Source organism: Girardinichthys multiradiatus, chromosome 22, assembly GCF_021462225.1.
Source record: "Girardinichthys multiradiatus isolate DD_20200921_A chromosome 22, DD_fGirMul_XY1, whole genome shotgun sequence".
NCBI lineage: Eukaryota > Metazoa > Chordata > Actinopteri > Cyprinodontiformes > Goodeidae > Girardinichthys > Girardinichthys multiradiatus.
The window spans coordinates 18,264,845-18,286,367 of NC_061814.1; the positions used below are offsets into that span (position 1 = coordinate 18,264,845).

The following is a 21,523-nucleotide window of genomic DNA, read 5'->3' on the forward strand; positions in this document are numbered from 1 at the left end:
TTCACATCAACAAGATATTCCTTAATGCTGCTGAAACTATTTCCTCTCCCTGTCTTCTCATCACCAACCCCCATTCACCGACCTCAACATCAGCCCCCACAAACTCGTCCACTTTTCCCTCGCTCACTCAGATTGCACATTTTCAGATACACAAACACACACAGTCACACATGAAGCCCATTTGAATTGCAAGTGAGCTGTGTTCACAAACAGGAGGAGGTGGGAACAAGTGGAAAAACATCAAGAGGGAGGGAAGAGGCAGGGAGGATGGAGGCCTTGCCGACCGGGTGACATTCACACAGCATTTAACTAAGAGTGAAAGGGTGAGGAGAGAAAGTGCAGGATGTCCCTTCAGGACAGCCCTGAAGGGACACCTGAGCTGGGAAGAGACACCTTCTGAACTATAGCAGCGACCAAGAGCCTCACGGGAGAAGGAGTCAGTGGAACTCCCCCGACAACAACCTGCTGTTGCTCCTCCTCTCCTCGCAACCGGCTCTCATCCCCACCCCTCTCCTCCTCCATCCTCTCTCTGTCTCTCATTTGATCCCATCCCTTACTCCCTGCACCACAGAGGGAGAGCGAGAGCTGAGAGAAGGTAAGGGGGATGAATGCATGCATGTACATTGTCTGTGCAGAATGTGCATGTTCAGCTTCTCAGATTTCCATTGGGCAAGTTGTTTAGGAACTTGTTTTTTTCAACCAGTTATTTATGTGTTGGAGAAAGAGTGTCTGTGGTTCCTTGATGATGCATAAAATCACTGAAAATGATAAAAGGCACTTTTAATATATAGCAATATGTTTATCTGGACAGATTCACAGTGTGAGGTCATTTAAAGGTTGTATGAGTCTGTTTGTCTGCAAATATCATATCAAACATGTATTAATGCTATGTAAAAGTTTGGAAAAGTAACAAGCATAATAAGATGTGCAGATATAAAAAGTGAGCACAAAGAATAATAGGATTCATTTATTCAAACATGCTTGCAGCGAGGTAGAAAATCAGCCGTGAAATCCTATCAAGTTCCATGGTCATTGCTTGTTTCCTCGCCATCATCTCGTCAACCCCCACAGTGAATCAAAGGCCAGTTCTTTTGCCCGCTATAGTTTTGTTGAGGTTGCGGTGATGGGGGGAGAACAACGGATCCTGCAGAGACCACCCCATGCCATTTAATCTGTCCCTGCTCACAGATAACAGAAGGCAGATGGTCCCGCTGGAGTCCAGGAAGATAGAAGATCACTAATACATTGTGCAGACAGATAAATCTCTCCCTGTGAAACTGAGCCTGCATCAACTTCCAAATAAACAAGAAGGGGGAAAAGCAGACAGAAAAAGAAAGCCACTGGTTCAGGGGGCCAAACAGAGCAGAGTGAGTTAATTAAAACCCAAACAGTATCCAGAATAAAATCAGTCATTTGAGAGTCTGGGATAAAAATAATGGAGAGAGGGGAACTGAGGAAAAAAAAAGAGCTGAGCTGTGAGTGAGCAGAACCATCAAAGCACCGTCAGGAGCGCCTATGTTTAAAGTGGAGTGTGTATTTATTTATAGAGGGTGGTAGTTAAGTTTACTAAGCTCCCTCTCTTAAAGCAAAAAAAAAAAACAGACTTTTCTTTCGTTTTTTTACCCTTATGAAAATTCAGTTGGCCATAATTTGCCGAGAAGCCATATGCATATTTTATCAGCAGGCGCGTTTTGAAGAAACGGGCCCCGGCAAAGCCTTTTCTGCATCTTCATCTTTATCAAGATTGAATGAGGGGGAGTGTGTGGGAGGGGCTGCAAGGTTGTGAAGCCGTCTGGTGGTGTGTGGCGCACAGGACATTTGGCACTGGGGCTCAAGGAAACACCAGTGGGCTTCATATGTCTGCTACACTGCCTGGCTGTTGCATTATACTATTCTCAGTGTCACTTTCCTCCACTTTGACCGTGTCTGTATTCTTCTCTCTAATTACGCCAACATCCTCTACTTGTTCCCCATTTCCACATCCCTCCCTCAGCCTCCCAGTCCCCCCCCCCCCTCCCCCCTTCCTCTGCGTCTCTCTCTCAGTTAAAGCTTTATGGGTCGTTCACTCCCTTCTTTCTGTGAAATAATGAGCAAGCCGCTTCTGAGCGACTTGCTAGCAGTGCGACTGTTTTGTGAGTTAGAATGCCGAAGCGTCCTGGGGCCCAGAAGCCTCTGATGTGCCTTCTGTAGCTGCCTTCGTGATTCCACACGATCTATGGGGGGGCAACGCACTGACATAATACACCTTGTTAGGTGAAGGCAGGGAGGGTGTTCTGTGAAGACTGCATGACTTTGAACAAATGTGCTTTTTCAGAGAAAAGAAAATACACTGAGACCTGCAATTATCTACCATCTCTGAACCACATACCCACGTCAGTATATATACAAAAGAAGAGTGAAACACTAATAGAAGGTGAGTAAAACAAAGAAAACTAAATAAAAGTCATCAAAGCATCCCCTGGTTGTGTTTTCGTATGTCTCCTGATGCCCATAATGAAAGAAGTTTGCAGAGTAGACCTGATCTGAATCCACCGACTAAAAATAGAAACAGAGCTATAAAGGCACCAACTTCTGAGCCGTATTAGATACCCACTTCACACTTTGAGAAGTGGTGAGATGATTTTTTTACGGCGAGTGTCAAGCTGTGCTACACACATTTCCAAGAGTAATAAAGCACAGCAATTTCTGAATCCCGACATGAATAATTCTGTGTGAACAGGATGGGATGTTTCATCATATTAGTGAATTTTCAGCCAGTGCAGCTCTTTAGGGTCTGACTAAATGGTAGCATAGAAGTTCAACTACATGCATTGCTGTGTGTGTTTCTTGGTGATGGGTTCTGACTGATGCTCCTGACCTTTCAGCTGTACATTTTCAGAGCCTGGGAGATTTATCCACGACACATGCGGTGAGAAAATACGAAGGGTCGAAGAGGAGAAGGAGAAGCAGCGATGGCACTCTCCTGGTGTCTCTGCGCAACTGTGATGCTGGTTTGGGGCTCTTTGTTGCCCCAGGTTCACTCGGTGCTGGCACTGGAGAATGAGGTGCCACTTCGCCCAGCTACATGGTTACCAGAAGGAAAGATCACCTCAGTAACTCTTCCTAAAGGGCGAACTCGAAGGTAACAAACACAATGCAAATTAAAAAGGAAATGGAAACTGAAATCAATCTATAAACTTTAGCTCGGTGTTCAAAACAACACCAGATCGGGTGTGGGTTTGGTTTAATCAAAGACTGGCAAAACATGAGCTGAAAGAACTTTTACCAAGGTTTCCATTATTTAAATTTAAAAACAGAAAACAACTATTGGCTTTACCTTATTCTTGAAGCAATGGCTTGCTATAGGAGTTTTATCTGCTACTCATCTAAATTCCCATGATGAACTAGAGAAAGCTAGATGTGTTGGCAAGGTTTTTAGGTTCTGCCACTAGACATGTATTTCCAGTTGACCCTTTTACTGAAACAGACAATTGAAAATTGAAAACATTCTAGTTTAAAAACACAATGCCTTTCCAGGGGAATTTTTTGTAGATATTAATTATCTGCACATTTAAAAATAATAGTAAAGTTTCTTATCGTTTTTCAGTTAAACAACATCCTTGTTTCTGCAGAAAAATACCATGGCAGAGGCTACCTGACAAAATACAAATATATATATTTATTTCATTTTTATTTAACATTTAATTAAAACTAGAATTTTTGTTTTTTAACTACTAATTATTCACATGTCCATGAAATCATCTGCTGGACAGAGAAGTACAATCCAATTTAAGTGCCTATATTTAACGCACTTTGAATGGCTTGTGTCCATTCATCTTTAAATGTGCGACTTAAAAGCCGCCATAGCTCTAGCCGTCAGTGGGGTAGGTGGAAACACAACTGGTTCCCTACCAAGTAGTGCAAAAACATAAAGGAGCGGAGCAGTGCCGCCTCAAACGAGCCAATGGGAAAGGGGCATTAGCAATCCGCATTCAAGGACCCCGCATAGCTTCTTCTTTGTCGTTTTCTGAGGGCTGACATACAACGATGTGTTGCATTAACCGCCCCCAGCTGGCTTGGAGTGTGGACACGAATGTTGCTGACCCACATAGCTGTCCGCATGCCTGTTCAAAAGTCAGACGCAGCAGCCAGCAGGAGAAAAGGGTCTATATTTAAATAGTAAAAGAGAAAATGCTTTGCATTCCGGACAAAACACTCTCTGGGTCCATATTTGGACCAGAGTCCGGGGGCTTGGGGACCCCGGCTCTTGGCGGACTTGGAGCAGACTGATGAGTTGCAGCTAAGGCTGCTTGAATATGTACTCGTTGTCTTCCGCTTATCCGGGACCGGGTCGCGGGGGCAGCAGACTCAGCAGAGACGCCCAGACGTCCCTCTCCCCAGACACCTCCTCTAGCTCCTCCAGGTGGAGCCTAAGGCGTTCCCAGGCCAGCCGAGAGACATAGTCCCTCCAGTGGGCCTCCTCCCGGTGGGACATGCCTGGAACATCTCCCGAGGAAGGCGTCCAGCAGGCTTGAATATGTAAAAAATTCTAATCAGTAATTTTTGTCACTATTGAAATCTCAATAAAAAAAAAAAAAACATATATATATATATATACAGGGGTTGGACAATGAAACTGAAACACCTGGTTTTAGACCACAATAATTTATTAGTATGGTGAAGGGCCTCCTTTTGCGGCCAATACAGCGTCTATTTGTCTTGGGAATGACATATACAAGTCCTGCACAGAGGTCAGAGGGATTTTAAGCCATTCTTCTTGCAGGATAGTGGCCAGGTCACTACGTGATACTGGTGGAGGAAAACGTTTCCTGACTCGCTCCTCCAAAACACCCCAAAGTGGCTCAATAATATTTAGATCTGGTGACTGTGCAGGCCATGGGAGATGTTCAACTTCACTTTCATGTTCATCAAACCAATCTTTCACCAGTCTTGCTGTGTGTATTGGTGCATTGTCATCCTGATACACGGCACCGCCTTCAGGATACAATGTTTGAACCATTGAATGCACATGGTCCTCAAGAATGGTTTGGTAGTCCTTGGCAGTGACGCGCCCATCTTGCACAAGTATTGGGCCAAGGGAATGCCATGATATGGCAGCCCAAACCATCACTGATCCACCTCCATGCTTCACTCTGGGCATGCAACAGTCTGGGTGGTACGCGTCTTTGGGGCTTCTCCACACGGTAACTCTCCCGGATGTGGGGAAAACAGTAAAGGTGGACTCATCAGAGAACAATACATGTTTCACCTTGTCCACAGCCCAAGATGTGCGCTCCTTACACCATTGAAACAGACGTTTGGCATTGGCATGAGTGACCAAAGGTTTGGCTATAGCAGCCCGGTAGTGTATATTGAGCCTGTGGAGCTCCCGACGGACAGTTCTGGTGGAAACAGGAGAGTTGAGGTGGACATTTAATTCTGCCGTGATTTGGGCAGCCGTGGTTTTATGTTTTTTGGATACAATCTGGGTTAGCACCCGAACATCCCTTTCAGACAGCTTCCTCTTGCGTCCACAGTTAATCCTGTTGGATGTGGTTCGTCCTTCTTGGTGGTATGCTGACATTACCCTGGATACCGTGGCTCTTGATACATCACAATGACTTGCTGTCTTGGTCACAGATATGCCAGCAAGACGTGCACCAACAATTTGTCCTCTTTTGAACTCTGGTATGTCACCCATAATGTTGTGTGCATTTCAATATTTTGAGCAAAACTGTGCTCTTACCCTGCTAATTGAACCTTCACACTCTGCTCTTACTGGTGCAATGTGCAATCAATGAAGACTGGCTACCAGGCTGGTCCAATTTAGCCATGAAACCTCCCACACTAAATGACAGGTGTTTCAGTTTCATTGTCCAACCCCTGTATATTCATTGAGTTTGAACAAACAATGTACTAGAGGATTAGTGAACTGCAGCAGAAAACTTTTTTGATATGTCAAATCTTTTCTCAAACTAAAGTATTTAAATATAGGCTGTAATTTTAAATAAATGATAATAAACACAACTGAAAAACAATCTGGGGGATAAAACAGTCAAAACATTAAAAGAAAATTCATTACAAAATAAATATTAACTAATAAATAGAATTTGCAAATTAATAATTGCACACCACTAGTTAAAGGCAGAGAGAACATCTAAAGGTTTACCTGAGCTCCACCCAATATGGGCTTAGTTTGACTGACAGCCCCCCATGTGACCTGCCTCCTCTGTCAGTAGTAAACAGGTTCTGCCTGTTCAACAAAAGGAGGTGACAACTCCTCACTGAATGCACATGTGTAAAATGTAATACAAAACTCATTCAGGATGCATAATGAGAGGTAAAAGGTGTTTTTAAGTGACACTTATGTGCCCCCCTCCTAATGCAGCCCTGGGCAACTGTCCATGTTGTCCATATCAATAATGCCCCTGCTGCTAGTAAATGCTAACTTGTAACAGAACGTGAGATCACGTTATTGAATTATTTTTTAGTGTTGTCCTCCTGACTGTGCTAAAGCCAACAATCACTTGAGGAAATTAAAAAGAAAAACTGATAGAAGTTGAAAATTTGTGTGCGACCCTTGGCTGAGTTTTTTTTTTACTCTCTTCAGTTACAAACAAAGCAAAAATACTGCTTAAGAATGAAGTTGAGAAATTCTAACTTTAGCAAAGTCTAGAACTGTGAATATATTGGGGAAGTGTTGAACTGACAGGGCAGGCACACATATAACCCTACAATGACCTCTAACCTGAAAACCAAAATATATGAAACAAACCAGGTACCAAAATGAAGACACACAAAAAGGAACATTAAACACCAGGCACAAATCAACCATTACATAAAACCCATGTCAATCAAAACAGAAGAACATATAAACTTGCTAAAAACACAAAATCCACCAAACATGACATATAGATTCAACGTGAAATCAGAGTTTACCATATCAGATCAAAAAGGTCTTTCAGTCTGCACTACATACAGTATGTGCTAACACTAATATCCGTTGACTGGAAGTTTCATGTACACAGGTCAGTGCTGCAGAATATAATAAACGTGGTGTTCCTTAAGGGCAGCAAATGGACACAAAGATTGAGTGAATACTTTTACTCACAGGTTATTTTCCTCAAAATCTCACTCAATGTCAACATTCTGAAACCTTTCCTGTTTTTTGCTAAATAAAAATTACTCAATAAAATGCAAGTCAGAAATCACTTGGGGCTAGAAATAAGCTATGTAGCAGCCGAGTCGGCCTGGTATGTTTTCAGTATGGAGTAGTGGGATGCTCTAACAGGAAGCTTCTCATTTATATAAAGTCACTTACTGTTTTACACAAATTACGACTGAGGAACATAACCCTCTGCCTCTCGAGATGCAATACTACACTGCCAGAATAGTTTAGCTTTCTCCATAGAGATAGAATGATAATAATGAAAACAAAGGCTCCTGAAGACACAAAAACTTTATATATGTATTTATTTAATGTGATTTTAAAAATAGGCAATGAACAGGGCAACAAAAAAACTAAATGAAAATGAAAATAAAAGTTTACAAAAAGATAATATACACTTAAATAGTACACAGTAAATAGAGATACATTTAGTGTTAAATCTGTGTAAACTCAGGCTTGGTGTTGATCACTGAATTTGCATATCATGCCTTTCAGTTTATATAATATAGGAAAGTAGTTGGATTCTTGAAAAGATTTTATCAGAGCATTATCCTTGAGCCCAAAAATATTTAATTCATAGTACAAAATATTAGCTAAGTAAATGCTGAGTCAAGCTGGACCTCAAAGGTTTGGGCACCTTTTACATGATAACGGTTTTATTAAATGATCCAAATGTAATGTGAATTTCATTTCCCTACGATCTCAAATTTAAAATGAACCCCTCTTGAATACAATTTGCTTTTAAGATCTTCACCCTAACTGGCTTAAAAAAGACAAGTTTTTCTTCTCTTGTTTTATTAAAGAAAATACAAATAAAATCTGTCTGTCCTGCTCTAGACACATGTCGACAACCATCCATCTTTATGTAAGTGAAACCACACAGAAGCAGAGCTAATTTGGTCTGAACGCTTCATAACAGAGCTCCTGCTTTGCTTTCTGAAAGCTGGAAGCTGAAAATGATGTCTCCCCGTGTGCTGAAGTCTGATTCGAAACACTGATTTGGGAAATTAATCACTGTTAAATAAGCAACTAAGTGCCCTTGAAAATGACATTGTCACACATCTGTTTGGAAATAACCACCATCTGCACGAGATCATAAGTAACTGTGTTTCTGCTTAAGGAGAATAAATATTTATTAGAAATCACTGACACAGTTATAGATTTTCAAGCCAAACTAACTGTACATTAATTATACAGTATGGCTTTGTTTTTAAGTAACATCAACATAAATAAAAAAGCATTCTGGTTGCTGGTGAATTTATTAGTTGAGATGGCTATTTATGACTATTTCTGATACTCAGTCTACACCTCATGATCTGCAGAGTAATGACTACGTTGCATGCAGGAAAATGGAAACAATACAAAAGGAAAATCTTGAAAAGTTTGGAGCATCAAAACATGCTTTGGTTAATAAAAAATAAAAAAAGAAATCAGCCTAACCTATCTGAAAACCATTTACCAAAGTGAAAGAATATTGCACACAGCCTTCCCCAGGTATCTTGTCTTTGCAGCTGAATTGAAACAAGATGTTATCGCTTTTGACATTCCCCGTGAAGAATGAACCCAGGTCTTGTGGGTATCTTTTGCTGCCTGATCGCAGGTTATATTTCACGCTGAAGAAGAAGACCTCTGCGATGTTGGTGACTGTGAGCCCCTGTACCCTCCCCATTGAATGGAGTCTGGCCGCTCGGACCCTGAAGGACAAACCGCTCAAAAACCTGCAATGTGAGTACACAAACTGCACCTTCCCATATCCTGAAGATCATCACGAAATCTGACTAAGCTGAGACGATCAATTAGATATTATCATGACCATTTCTAGGCTTACTGGAGAACAGCGTGGCTAATCTTTCTTTAAGTTGTGTTTGGAGAAGAGAGGTGACTTAAGGAAGGAGAATTTGTAAATGGCATTACTTTCAGGATTATGAGGATGATTTCAGTGACTTTTTTCACATCCTGGCTTTTGTTTACTGCTCCTACTATATCACAGTCATTTTTTGCAGCAGGCAGGGTATTTCTGTGTGATTTAAAACGTGATTGTCTCCTAAAATTTGTTTCCAGTTAGGCTCTTATCAGCAAATTCTGCCCATTTGTTCAAGTTGAAAATGAGAGTAAATGTGTATATTCTATGCAGTGTGTGCTATCCAATCTTTCAAAGACAGACAGGGGCAGTGATTGTATGATCATATCTGGGTGTCACTTTGTTGTATATTTTACTCCAGGGTTGGTATTTTTAAGGTATCATAAAACATACACTGAAAATGGCTATAATTTGTTTTGATTAATCTACTGCTAAAGCAAGGAAATACCATTGGGCTCTGCAATGCTGCAAGATTCTGCAAAGCAAACTGGTTAAATAAACTCAAAGGAAAGTACACAGCAGAATTTTACATTGGATTAGATCAGCAATCAAGGAATTCAAAATAAATCAAAATTAACTTGTCTTTAGGAACTAAACAGGCAAAGATTGTTGAACAAAACAACATGCTTCATTTGCATCTATCCAGGTTACCTGAACAAGGTTTTCCACATGCAAAAATTACATTATGAACTTCTAAAATGACACATAAATCATTCACACTGTGAGCTTGTGGGTCTTCATCGCCAGCGTGAATTATTCACTTTGATTCTGTAACATTTGGTCTCAACTGAGGAGGGATGTTTCAGCTCCAGGAGACATGAACTGAGAAAACAAGTGGTGTTGTTTGCTATTTTTGTGCGTTTGCCTGTTTGTTCATTGCATCTTTCAGATGAAGAGCTTGCACAGTCCAAAACAAAAACACTTTTGTCTGAATAAAAGGCAATAATATTTGAAGTGGCATTTCATTCTTGTGTTCATCAATTAGGTACAGAGGAGTTTTTCTACATCTAGGTTATGGGTTGTTTTTACAATTTGAAGAGGGTTTGCAGCTAAACGTATGCTTTTATAAAATAAGTAGGGTATGTACGCAGTAAATGATTGAATTGCATTCTCTTTAAAAACCAACCTTTGGGTACAAACACCTTAACATCACAGATGAAATGGGTAATAAGAGGCAATCCAACAGCAACAACAAAAAATAAGCAAATTCATCTTCCTCATGGTAAACAAGATGCAATAGCTTAAAATGATCTTGTATGACGCAGTGTCTATATTTGTACGGCACAGATTTCAGTTTAATATCATGCACAATACAACCTATATCATAGTCATGAAAAGAAAATAAGCTATTTGATGTGGAAGGAACAAAGTAAACTTCAATTTCTTTGGATATGAGAGAAACATGTTGGTTTAGATTCACAGTCAATAGGATGCTAATACACATGTGCTAGCAAACAAATCATAGATAAGACTTGCTATGCATACAATTTATGAAGTTTATGAAGTGGCCCTTTTCCAACTATACCTGGTCTACCCTATTGCAACAATCTCTCATGTGTTTAGACACCTTTGCCTTAGAAATGGTCATTTCTACTGACTTTTATCAGTAGAAATGCAAATGTCAGTCAGTCAGTCATTTTCTACCATAGTGGGTCGCGGGGGAGCTGGTGCCTATCTCCAGCAGTCTATGGGCGAGAGGCGGGGTACACCCTGGACAGGAGAAATGCAAATGTATTTGACATATATAAGCTTACTGCTAAATTGTAGCAGATATACACAACTGGGTGTATTTTAAATGGTTTTAGATGTCACATTTCTTTGAAACATAGAAGGGGTGATTAGCTTAGCCATGCATACAGGGGAAAAAGGTGAAGGAAACAGGTAGCCTAGCATGGTTTTATGTGTAAAGCTGCTAAACAGATTTGTTTTTGTTTTTCTTAAACAAATCATCTTGAAACTCTCACACCAACAGCCATTCAGTAACAAAATGCTTAACTATTCGCTTAAGAGCTGCAAATAGCCACTAGCTGCTAAGATAAATCACAAATTTAAAAGACTATTTAGACTTCTTTTAAGGTAAAAGTACGCAAATATGACATATTTCTGGTTCTACAGGTGCTATTCATTTCACCCCATGCGTTTTTGTACTTTTGCCATTTCAATTACCAATAATGTTATCACAGTGATATTTGTTCCAAGATATTAGTATTAGTTTCAGAGCACTCTCTTATCATTTTGGTGTACGTGCTGGTCATTTTGCTCTTTTGAAACTTTGTATTTTTGCAGTTTGGTGATTTCTGAAACAGAATTTTTGGGATTTGTATTGACCAGCAAAAAAAAAATAGTAAAAGTGATAACACCCACAACGCTCTCCGTTTTCAGGTTTGTGAACATCATTAATTACAGTGTATGATTAAATAAAATACAATTCTTACCTTGATACACAATATGATAATTGTCCATTTCTAATCTACCTATAGTCCCTGGTAAAGAAAAGTGACTGCACTAAAAATAATCTAACTAGGTTTGAAAAGATGGGTAGTAAATGGTTTATTTTCACGTGCAAAAGGAAAGTAGCTGAGGAGGAAATAACAAGACATACATACAAAACATAAGTACAAAACATAGGAACAAATAGACAACGGGGCTAATTGACCCAGAGCTAGCTTCTCCACCCCAATCGCCAGACCAAGGGAAATGTCTGAATATTACAAGACTTAAAACATATTTTATGTGAGAGTTTTTACCAAAAAGCTTTATACTGTTGTATGTTACATCGTTATAATAACTAATAAAGGTTGTTTTTTAAGAACTGTAGCCTTCCTTCTACACACTTGACAGATCTGTATCAAAAAAAAAACAAAGTTCTTCAGGTAATAGAAAATATTTGGTGACAGAAGACCCATAACATAGCCAAATTCTGAGTCAAAGCATGAAATACATGCCAGTGGCTAAAGCCTTTATGAAGTGACTGGATGGAGACAAGAGCAAACATACATGTTTCAAAAGCCTGAAATAGAAATAGGAAGAATTTTTTTAAAGAACATCATGGATTTTGGCGGAAGCTCTCTAATGACTGTTATTGTGTGGCTTACGGTGGCCCAGAAGGTTCAATGACATAGCTCTTGTTGTATTGTAGCATTTGTTGTTGTGCTGTGGTTTTTGTATTTTGTGAAACGCTCTGGGCCACTGTATATTACAACCACAAATGCTCTTGTTTTTGTTGAGATTTTATACAAAAGATTAACACAAAATAGCACAATGAAGTGGCAGGGATAATTATAGATGGTTTTCAACAGTTTTTTTATCAGTAAAAGTCTGAACAGAATGCCATGTATTTGTATCCAGCTCACTTTACAATGAAATACCTCAATAAAAGAGTAATTTTTAGAAAAGCAGCCAAGGCACAAAAGGTTATCCTGGAAGAGCAACCTGAGATCCACAGCTCAGGTAGGAGAATCTTTTGGCGGGAAAATCATGCATGGCACACATCTTGACACTGCATCAGACTCTGCAGTAGAGAAGCAGGAAGAAAGCAACTGTTAAAAGGAAGACATAAGATGTCATATTTGCAGCTTGCCATAAGGTCTGCAGGGGACATAGCACACATGTGGAAGTAGGTGCTCTGCTAAGAAAAGACCAACATTAAACTTTTTGTTCTGCATGCAAAACACCATGTGTGGCAGAAAATTAACACTGAGCATCAACCTGAACACACCACTGTGAAATATGAAGTATTGTCCTGTGTGCTTTGCTTGTGCAGTGACAGAGAAGCTGCTCAGAGTTAATGGGAGCAGTATGGGGATAGAGGCTATTAATGATAAAAAAAAACCTGTCCAAACCTGCACAGAGACTTGGGCAGGAATAGCTTTAATAAAAGCTTAATAATGTGTTAGAATGGCCCAAAGACATGCCTGTTAGGTTAATTGGTAACTCTAAATTGCCCTTAGGTGTATGAATGTGCAGGGTTGTATGTGTGTTGCCCTGCAATGGACTGGTGACCTGTCCAGGGTGTACCCTGCCTCTTGCCCATAGACTGCTGGAGATAGGCACCAGCTCCCCCGTGACCCACTATGGAATAAGCGGTAGAAAATGACTGACTGACTTGGAAACTGATGTGCAAGTTAATTTGCATAAAACATTGGGTACATTTTCAGACCCTACATGTGCAAACTTAGAGAAACACCCATTGCCCCATTTGTTTATATTTCATCCATAAAAAATGTTGAACCCCACATTCCTGTTGCCTTTTGCTTCACAACTATGCACTACTTTCATATGACCTAAATTCCAATACAATACATACAGTATGTGGTTGTAATGTGACAAAATGTGAAAAAATATTGAGGAGTGAACTTTTCCAAAGCACTGTAGGTATATAGTACGGTTGTACTTTCAAGAGCTATGGAGCTAATGTTGCAAACATTTTTTTTTAACATGGATGGATTCTGTAATACTTCCAGAAATTGTCAGGGATGTGTAGAGAAGGGGCAGCTAATTCATGATTTTTTTTTCCTTAAAATTCTTACTAGTATTAAACATTTAGTAAACATAGGAACAGTTAAGTCAGGTGATGCTAGACTTAAGCAAAATATGTATTTGAAGTTGGACTTCAATGTAGAATTAAATACTTATGTTCTTTCCTCTCAGGGATCACCAAGAAAAGCACGCCTGAGGTGTGGTGGCGAGGTCCTGGCACAGAAGAGAAAATCCACAGCTTCACCGGTGATACAGCAGACACCTACAATGGCCCTCCCCACCCCCATGCTTCTGTCTACATCCTGAGGCTGCGTTCAAAACAGCAAACATCTAGAGCTACAGTGTTCCTCCATGAAGGTCCAGGGCCCTTAGGCATCTTCCCTCTAATGCCAGCTGACCCGCAAGTTCAGACATTAGGTGTCGGTATGACCAGTGTCACCCTCAGCTGGGTGCCCAGTGCCTCCATAACAAGCCTCCCAAAGGCAAAAAACAGTTACGATTACTGCGTCCTCATTAACTCTCTGCAAAACTACCCCAGCCTTTGTGCAGCGAAAGAAAGGAAGCAAAGAGAGAAAGATCAGAATCAAGGCAAGAAGGAGAAAAAGAGACAAGCGACACCATGGCCAATTTTAAAAGATTGGTGGTGGGAGCAGTGGGACAGTTATCCTGAAATCCCAAGTCTGCCCTCCTCTCTTGGAGAAGATTTCAATGATCTTCAGTGCGCGTGTCAGGGGACAGAGAACGTTTGCACTGTCTCTGAGCTGCTGCCTGACACTTCATACTACTTTGATGTTTTTGTGATAGATAAGGTGAATAGGACCAGTGCAGCATACAAGGGGGCATTTGCGAGGACGCATGAGGAAGCTCGAGCTGCAGTCGTACCTCTAAGAGAAGGAGAGCTAAGGTGGGTGTCCTTTCAGGACTCGGGCTCAAACTCGCAGCAGCTCTTCAGTTTCCATCCTAGGGGATGGAAGCAAAGTGGCCTCCTCACCTTGCAAAGCTGTGGTGGAGGTGAAAAGATAAAGGTAACTGTGTCTAGTAAGGGACAGGTTTTGAACTCTCAGGGAGTGGGAACCGATTTAATCCACATTTGGCTTCAAGGAAGTCCTTCCTATCTTATCCACTTTCAACAAGAAGGAACTACCACTAGCCAGGTAAGTTCGCTTACAGATGCAGCTCGACTAGAAAGTTTGAAAGCTTCAGTCAAAATGCAAGTTTCATCAGCTTTCCACCGCAGAGGGGTCCCATCTCTGCCCTCGACCTTGCAGATAAAATCTTTCAACCGGCTGCGTGGTTGCAACAGTGTCACCCTGGCCTGGATGGGAACAGAGGAAAGAAGCCTGTACTGTGTGTACCGCAGAAAGCTGAGTAGCTTTGATGAAGAGGCTGGGGGAGCATCAGCTCTGAATGCGCCCTGTCTGGGCCCAGAGTCTCGCTCTGACACTGAAAGGGTTCTCTGCAAGTATTTCCAAGAGCTGAATCCTCGACGGGCCGTAACTACAGCTGTGATCGGGGGCCTGGAGCCAGGAATGGCCTATGTGTTTGATGTCTATCTAATGAGACGCTGGGGGATCCCCATCAAGTATGTCAGCAAGATGTTAAAGACCAGAAAGGAATGCTGAGCAGCCGCCCCCTAGAGGAAGCTTACAAGTTGTCCCGGTATATGGGAAAGTGCATCAGCCACGGACACACTGTGAAGACAGACCAAGAGCTCAAAGCCTTTTGATTGTTTTCGAGAGACATTTTGCAAAAATAAGGAAATGTTCTCTTGAAACACAGTGGTCACATTCAAACTCCACTTTATCAGTGCAAGTAGATGGCAAGGACTTAGGAAGGATGTACACACCAGCAAAAGTTTTAACATTTTCAAAACAACGTTTGTGCTCTTGTCATTTTGATCCTTGTTTTTGACCATCATAATGACATGCCAGTCATTCAAGTGCTTTTTTTCTGTGTCCAAGTACGAGGGATGGGCAAGGTTTGCGATGACACAAAGTCATTATGAAAACTACAAAGTAGACTGTGCCAAAAATGCAACAGAAGCAGATGGGGCAATAATGAGAAAAGATCTGAGACAGAGGGATTTGCAGCATGTATCTCCAGAGCTGCATATTGTACAGGCTAATAAACACAGGTGGAACCGATCTGAAGATGCTAAATTCAAAGTCTGTGTTTGTCTTTGTGTTCTGCTTTTGCATGAAGCAGTGTGAAATATCTAGTGACTTGCCTCATTGTCGTTGATGTATTATTGTGCTGCTTCAAAGTCATCAATAAATAATAAGGTATGTGTATATTCCTGAGAAATGGATTATTGTGTATGTACCCCAGAATCTGAAATCTGTCGTCAAACAGCTCAAGTTAGCTTTTAACTTTAACCTACTCTGTTCTGGCCAGTGCAGTTTGGAATGATTGTAATTGGTGAGAACAAATACACATTAAGAGAGACTAAGCATATAAATACTCTGTTTTAGATGCAGCATTCTGACAAGGTATGGTGAGTGTATAGTCCTGAACACATTTATTTTCAGCTGTGGTAAAGTGGTGTCAAAAGCCTTTAAAATAAATTCAGGTTTTATTGCAGAATCATTTTCTCATAATGAAAATATTGGACAGATCTGCCTTTTAATTTAATTCTAGTTATTCAGTGGGGGAAAAACATGTTTGAAATTATAGTTTTGAACAAAATCATTGCTGGCACCATTGTTTGTACACCTGCTGTTAAACTTTGAACACCCATTAAGCCTATAGGATAGTCGTTCTTCTCCCATAACACCCCTGAACATTTTGCAAGGTTGGAGTGCACAGAGAGAGGGATCTTTGACCATTGCTCTTTGTGTAATCTCTCTATTTTTTCTAATTCTATGTAGGATCTGGTGACAGTGATGACCATGGCAGATAGCTCATTTTGTGTCTGAAAAATTATTTCTGTGTCGACTTGGCATTTATCCAGCTAAAAGACCAAATGAAACCCATTTTCAGTTTATTGTCAGAGTCATCCAGATTTTCTTAGACGCACAAACGGGTCCATAGCATCACAGACACTCCACCGTACTTAATAGTGGGCATGATTGCTTTTCCATACACAGCATTCATCTTTTGTTTCATACCAAGTCCACCTGGAGTATTTGTTGCCCAGTAGAACTGAACAAATTCCACATGGTTATGTTTGTGATAGTAGGACTGAAAGAGTATTTTGTTGTGGAATATAAATTGTGTCGAGAGATGCCACTATTTTCTAACTATGGTAACAGCAATTTCCTGTTAATGAATTGATGGGGCTCGACAAACTCCTGAGGTTTGTATAAATTAATGTGAGTTTATTCATTTATACATACATTTTAATTTCCATGTATTTGTTTTCTGGATTTGTTTTTAAAAACTTTTCAGATGTGATACATTTAATTTTTCTCTAAAGGTATTCTTTACATTATTTGTTTTCGTTGTGGTAACATTAGCAAAAAGATAAAAAGATCTTCAATCATACTGTACATGTCAGCAATTCACACATATGCTTCCATTTCTTTGGTTGCATGTATGAGGAAAATACAAAAAAATAACAATTTGATAAAAAAAAAAAAGAGTTGGGGGATTGCCAGAGCTAATAGCTAAAAACATATGTGATGTTACAAGCAACCAATATACTTCACAACTAGAAAACAAAGTTAAAGTTTAAGACCAAGAGTACAGAAGAACCTAAGTATACCATGTGAAATTGGTTTCCAGAAATGTTTTATGTTATGTACATACCCCATTTATACCTTGAATGTTTCTTAGTCACAAATTTATCAACCACACTTGTAAAAATGCCAAAGACTGACAGAGGTTTTTACATAATTCAGCCTTTTAATTTTAGTAAATTTGTTCATTGAGACAAAAAAAAAGAATTCATGTTAAGAATTTTTTTTAACAAAATTACCAATGGTACACAAACATTCCCTTTAAAATAATAGTAACTGTAGCATTTTTAATATATACCTTTCTTTTTAAGTTGGTCAGAGTATGTACGAATTCAAATCATTAATCCGCCACTTTCTGTTTCCTTGGAGTATACACATGACATGTCAAAGGCCCATCACTCTAAATGAAGACCCACATTTATCTTGCCAACAGATAGCAGGTAATAACTCCCTAAAATGTACTGTGAGAAAACTGCTGCATAGAAAGGCATCAAACAACAATTACACACAGTCTACATGTCATGCGTTGTTTTGGGAATTATGGTACCAAAATAGCTTTTTCCATCCTAGCAGCATAAACATTTTTGTTTGAAGCTTGCAATGTGCTACTGGGACTTCATTTGGAACAAAGTGCTTTGGTCACGTAAAAATCGGATTAAACCTTTTGGTTAGGTGGGTTTGGTGTAAAACAAAAGATTAATATAAAACACCTAATGCCCATAGTTAAGTACAGTAGAGAATCTGTCATGCTGTGGGTGTCATAATTGTATTTTGTGGTGGACCAGAGGCAGACAAGCATGGAGAAAAGCAGAGTGGGATCAAAGCTCCAACTTTAATTTAAAAAGTTCACTCACGTGAAGGCAAGGTGCAGGGTGACAAGATAATCCAGTTGACAGGGTATTTGAAAACAGAACCTACAGAATTCAGTGCAAGGACAAAAATCCAAAAGAGACATCACAAGAACATGGAAGAGACATAACGACACCGCGTGGAACAAAGGACGAAGGCAAACTTAAATACAGACAAAGGTGGACATGAAACAATAGGGCAGGTAATCAGAGGAACAAGGAACAGGTGACACAAGGAGGATGGGAGAAAGAGGGAGCAGGTGAACCTAATGAAACAAAAGCATCAGGAAAGGGACTAAAGACAAGACAGTAAGCAGACCTAAATGAAACTATAAACCAAGATAAAAATAAAGCATAATAATCAGGGATAAACATGAACTGAAGGAAACTGAGAAACTGAAGGGAACACAACAACCTAAACACTTAGCAAAACAGAAACCATAAGGAAACCCAGACTACAAAAGTAAAGAAACCTTAGTAAACAATAACTAAAGCTAACCTATAAAGGAGAGGGTGGAAAACAAAGATGAACTAGAGGAACAAAGCTAAGAAGAACTGGAGAATAAAGGGAACTTAAACTGAGTAATAACTAAAAGGGGAAAACAAATGACGAGAGGAGTAACAGAAAGGAAACTAATAAATGAGAGTGCAAGGGAACCAGAGAACTAAGAGAAATAATAATAATCATAATAATCATAAAGAAACCATTCTAAGAAAATAAACAGGAAAGCAATGCCAAGGGAACTAGGAGAGCAAACTGGCAGGCAGAAGATAGCCCAAAACAGAAAACCACAACTAACATGAATACAAAACACAAGTAAGAAACATCTAGCTAAAAAGGTAAAAAAAAACACAAAACCACAAACAAAGTCCAAAATGTCACAACTGAACCCACTCAAGACTTTGGAAATGGTGGTGGACTTTCGGAGATTCCCCCCCCCCCCCCCCCCCCCCATACACCCCCCTCACCATCCTCAGCAACACTGTATCGGCCGTGGACCACTTCAGGTTCTTAGGAACCACCATCTCTGAGGACCTGAGATGGTCTTCACACATAAACACTGTTCGAAAGAAGGCCCAGCAGAGACTGTACTTCCTGAGGCAACTCAAGAAGTTCAACCTTCTACAGAAGCTGCTGGTCATCTTCTACACTGCCATCATTCAATCTGTCCTGTCTTCATCCATCTCAGTGTGGTTTGGCTCATCCACAAAATAGGACAGGTCCAGACTGCAATGAATAATCAGGACTGACCTCCCCTCCATCCAGGACTTATACAGGTCCTTCTCAAAATATTAGCATATTGTGATAAAGTTCATTATTTTCCATAATGTCATGATGAAAATTTAACATTCATATATTTTAGATTCATTGCACACTAACTGAAATATTTCAGGTCTTTTATTGTCTTAATACGGATGATTTTGGCATACAGCTCATGAAAACCCAAAATTCCTATCTCACAAAATTAGCATATCATTAAAAGGGTCTCTAAACGAGCTATGAACCTAATCATCTGAATCAACGAGTTAACTCTAAACACCTGCAAAAGATTCCTGAGGCCTTTAAAACTCCCAGCCTGGTTCATCACTCAAAACCCCAATCATGGGTAAGACTGCCGACCTGACTGCTGTCCAGAAGGCCACTATTGACACCCTCAAGCAAGAGGGTAAGACACAGAAATAAATTTCTGAACGAATAGGCTGTTCCCAGAGTGCTGTATCAAGGCACCTCAGTGGGAAGTCTGTGGGAAGGAAAACGTGTGGCAGAAAACGCTGCACAACGAGAAGAGGTGACCGGACCCTGAGGAAGATTGTGGAGAAGGGCCGATTCCAGACCTTGGGGGACCTGCGGAAGCAGTGGACTGAGTCTGGAGTAGAATCATCCAGAGCCACCGTGCACAGGCGTGTGCAGGATATGGGCTACAGGTGCCGCATTCCCCAGGTCAAGCCACTTTTGAACCAGAAAAAGCGGCAGAAGCGCCTGACCTGGGTTACAGAGAAGCAGCACTGGACTGTTGCTCAGTGGTCCAAAGTACTTTTTTTGGATGAAAGCAAATTCTGCATGTCATTCGGAAATCAAGGTGCCAGAGTCTGGAGGAAGACTGGGGAGAAGGAAATGCCAAAATGCCAGAAGTCCAGTGTCAAGTACCCACAGTCAGTGATGGTCTGGGGTGCCGTGTCAGCTGCTGGTGTTGGTCCACTGTGTTTTATCAAGGGCAGGGTCAATGCAGCTAGCTATCAGGAGATTTTGGAGCACTTCATGCTTCCATCTGCTTGCTGAAAAGCTTTATGGAGATGAAGATTTCATTTTTCAGCACGACCTGGCACCTGCTCACAGTGCCAAAACCACTGGTAAATGGTTTACTGACCATGGTATCACTGTGCTCAATTGGCCTGCCAACTCTCCTGACCTGAACCCCATAGAGAATCTGTGGGATATTGTGAAGAGAACGTTGAGAGACTCAAGACCCAACACTCTGGATGAGATAAAGGCCGCTATCGAAGCATCCTGGGCCTCCATAAGACCTCAGCAGTGCCACAGGCTGATTGCCTCCATGCCACGCCGCATTGAAGCAGTCATTTCTGCAAAAGGATTCCCGACCAAGTATTGAGTGCATAACTGTACATGATTATTTGAAGGTTGACGTTTTTTGTATTAAAAACACTTTTCTTTTATTGGTCGGATGAAATATGCTAATTTTGTGAGATAGGAATTTTGTGTTTTCATGAGCTGTATGCCAAAATCATCCGTATTAAGACAATAAAAGACCTGAAATATTTCAGTGTGCAATGAATCTCAAATATATGAATGTTAAATTTTTATCATGACATTATGGAAAATAATAAACTTTATCACAATATGCTAATATTTTGAGAAGAACCTGTACAGGTCTAGGGTCAAGAAAAGAGCTGGTAAAATCTCTGCAGACCCCACACACCCTGCACATAAACTGTTTAGAGTTTTACCTTCAGGCCGCCGCTACAGAGCACTGTTCACTAAAACCAGCCGCCACAAAGACAGTTTCTTCCCCCAGGCTGTTTCTCTGATGAACATTTAATAGAGTACAAAACAACAGCATACAGATGTTGCAAATGCACCTTTTGTATTAGATATGTGTATATTGTACATTGTAAATTGTAAATTTGTATATTCTGTAATGCAAAAACCGAACAAAAGAGCAAAGTGTACCGGAGTCAAATTCCTTGTTTGTATGTACGAACTTGGCAATAAAGCTGATTCTGATCCACTGTCAGGATCAGAATCAGAATCAGAATCAGAAACGGTCCACAGTCTTGTATAGGATCATGAAGTCTTTAAAATACCAGGAGGTGTTTTTTTTAAATCTGCTGCACTCTATCAGCAAACCTGAAATGGGTCTTCTCTGGGTCTTTCAACAGGATTAGAAAATTCGGTGATAGCTTAGCAATGCATATTTATTACTTTACATTGTCTGAATCTTAGACAACTGTCTCCTAGATTTATTTTTATTATTTTTAGATTTCAGAAATT

At 40.3% G+C, this 21,523-nt stretch overlaps 1 protein-coding gene across 4 annotated transcripts; it reads left to right on the plus strand.

Annotated features, from left to right (window-relative positions):
- The first annotated feature begins 280 nt into the window (after positions 1-280).
- On the plus strand, positions 281-15,780 carry ndnfl (neuron-derived neurotrophic factor, like). 4 transcript variants are annotated; one of them, XM_047350744.1, is made up of 5 exons: positions 281-595; positions 2,315-2,413; positions 2,879-3,121; positions 8,748-8,872; positions 13,659-15,780. In XM_047350744.1, exons 3-5 carry the CDS (start codon positions 2,952-2,954, stop codon positions 15,107-15,109), a joined length of 1,746 nt encoding a protein of 581 aa, XP_047206700.1. In that variant the 5' UTR covers positions 281-595; positions 2,315-2,413; positions 2,879-2,951; the 3' UTR covers positions 15,110-15,780. The 4 variants fall into 4 exon arrangements, with proteins under 4 accessions (XP_047206700.1, XP_047206699.1, XP_047206697.1 ...); XM_047350741.1 differs by having other exon boundaries at positions 282-595; positions 2,865-3,121; XM_047350743.1 differs by lacking the exon at positions 2,315-2,413.
- The last annotated feature ends 5,743 nt before the right edge of the window (positions 15,781-21,523 follow it).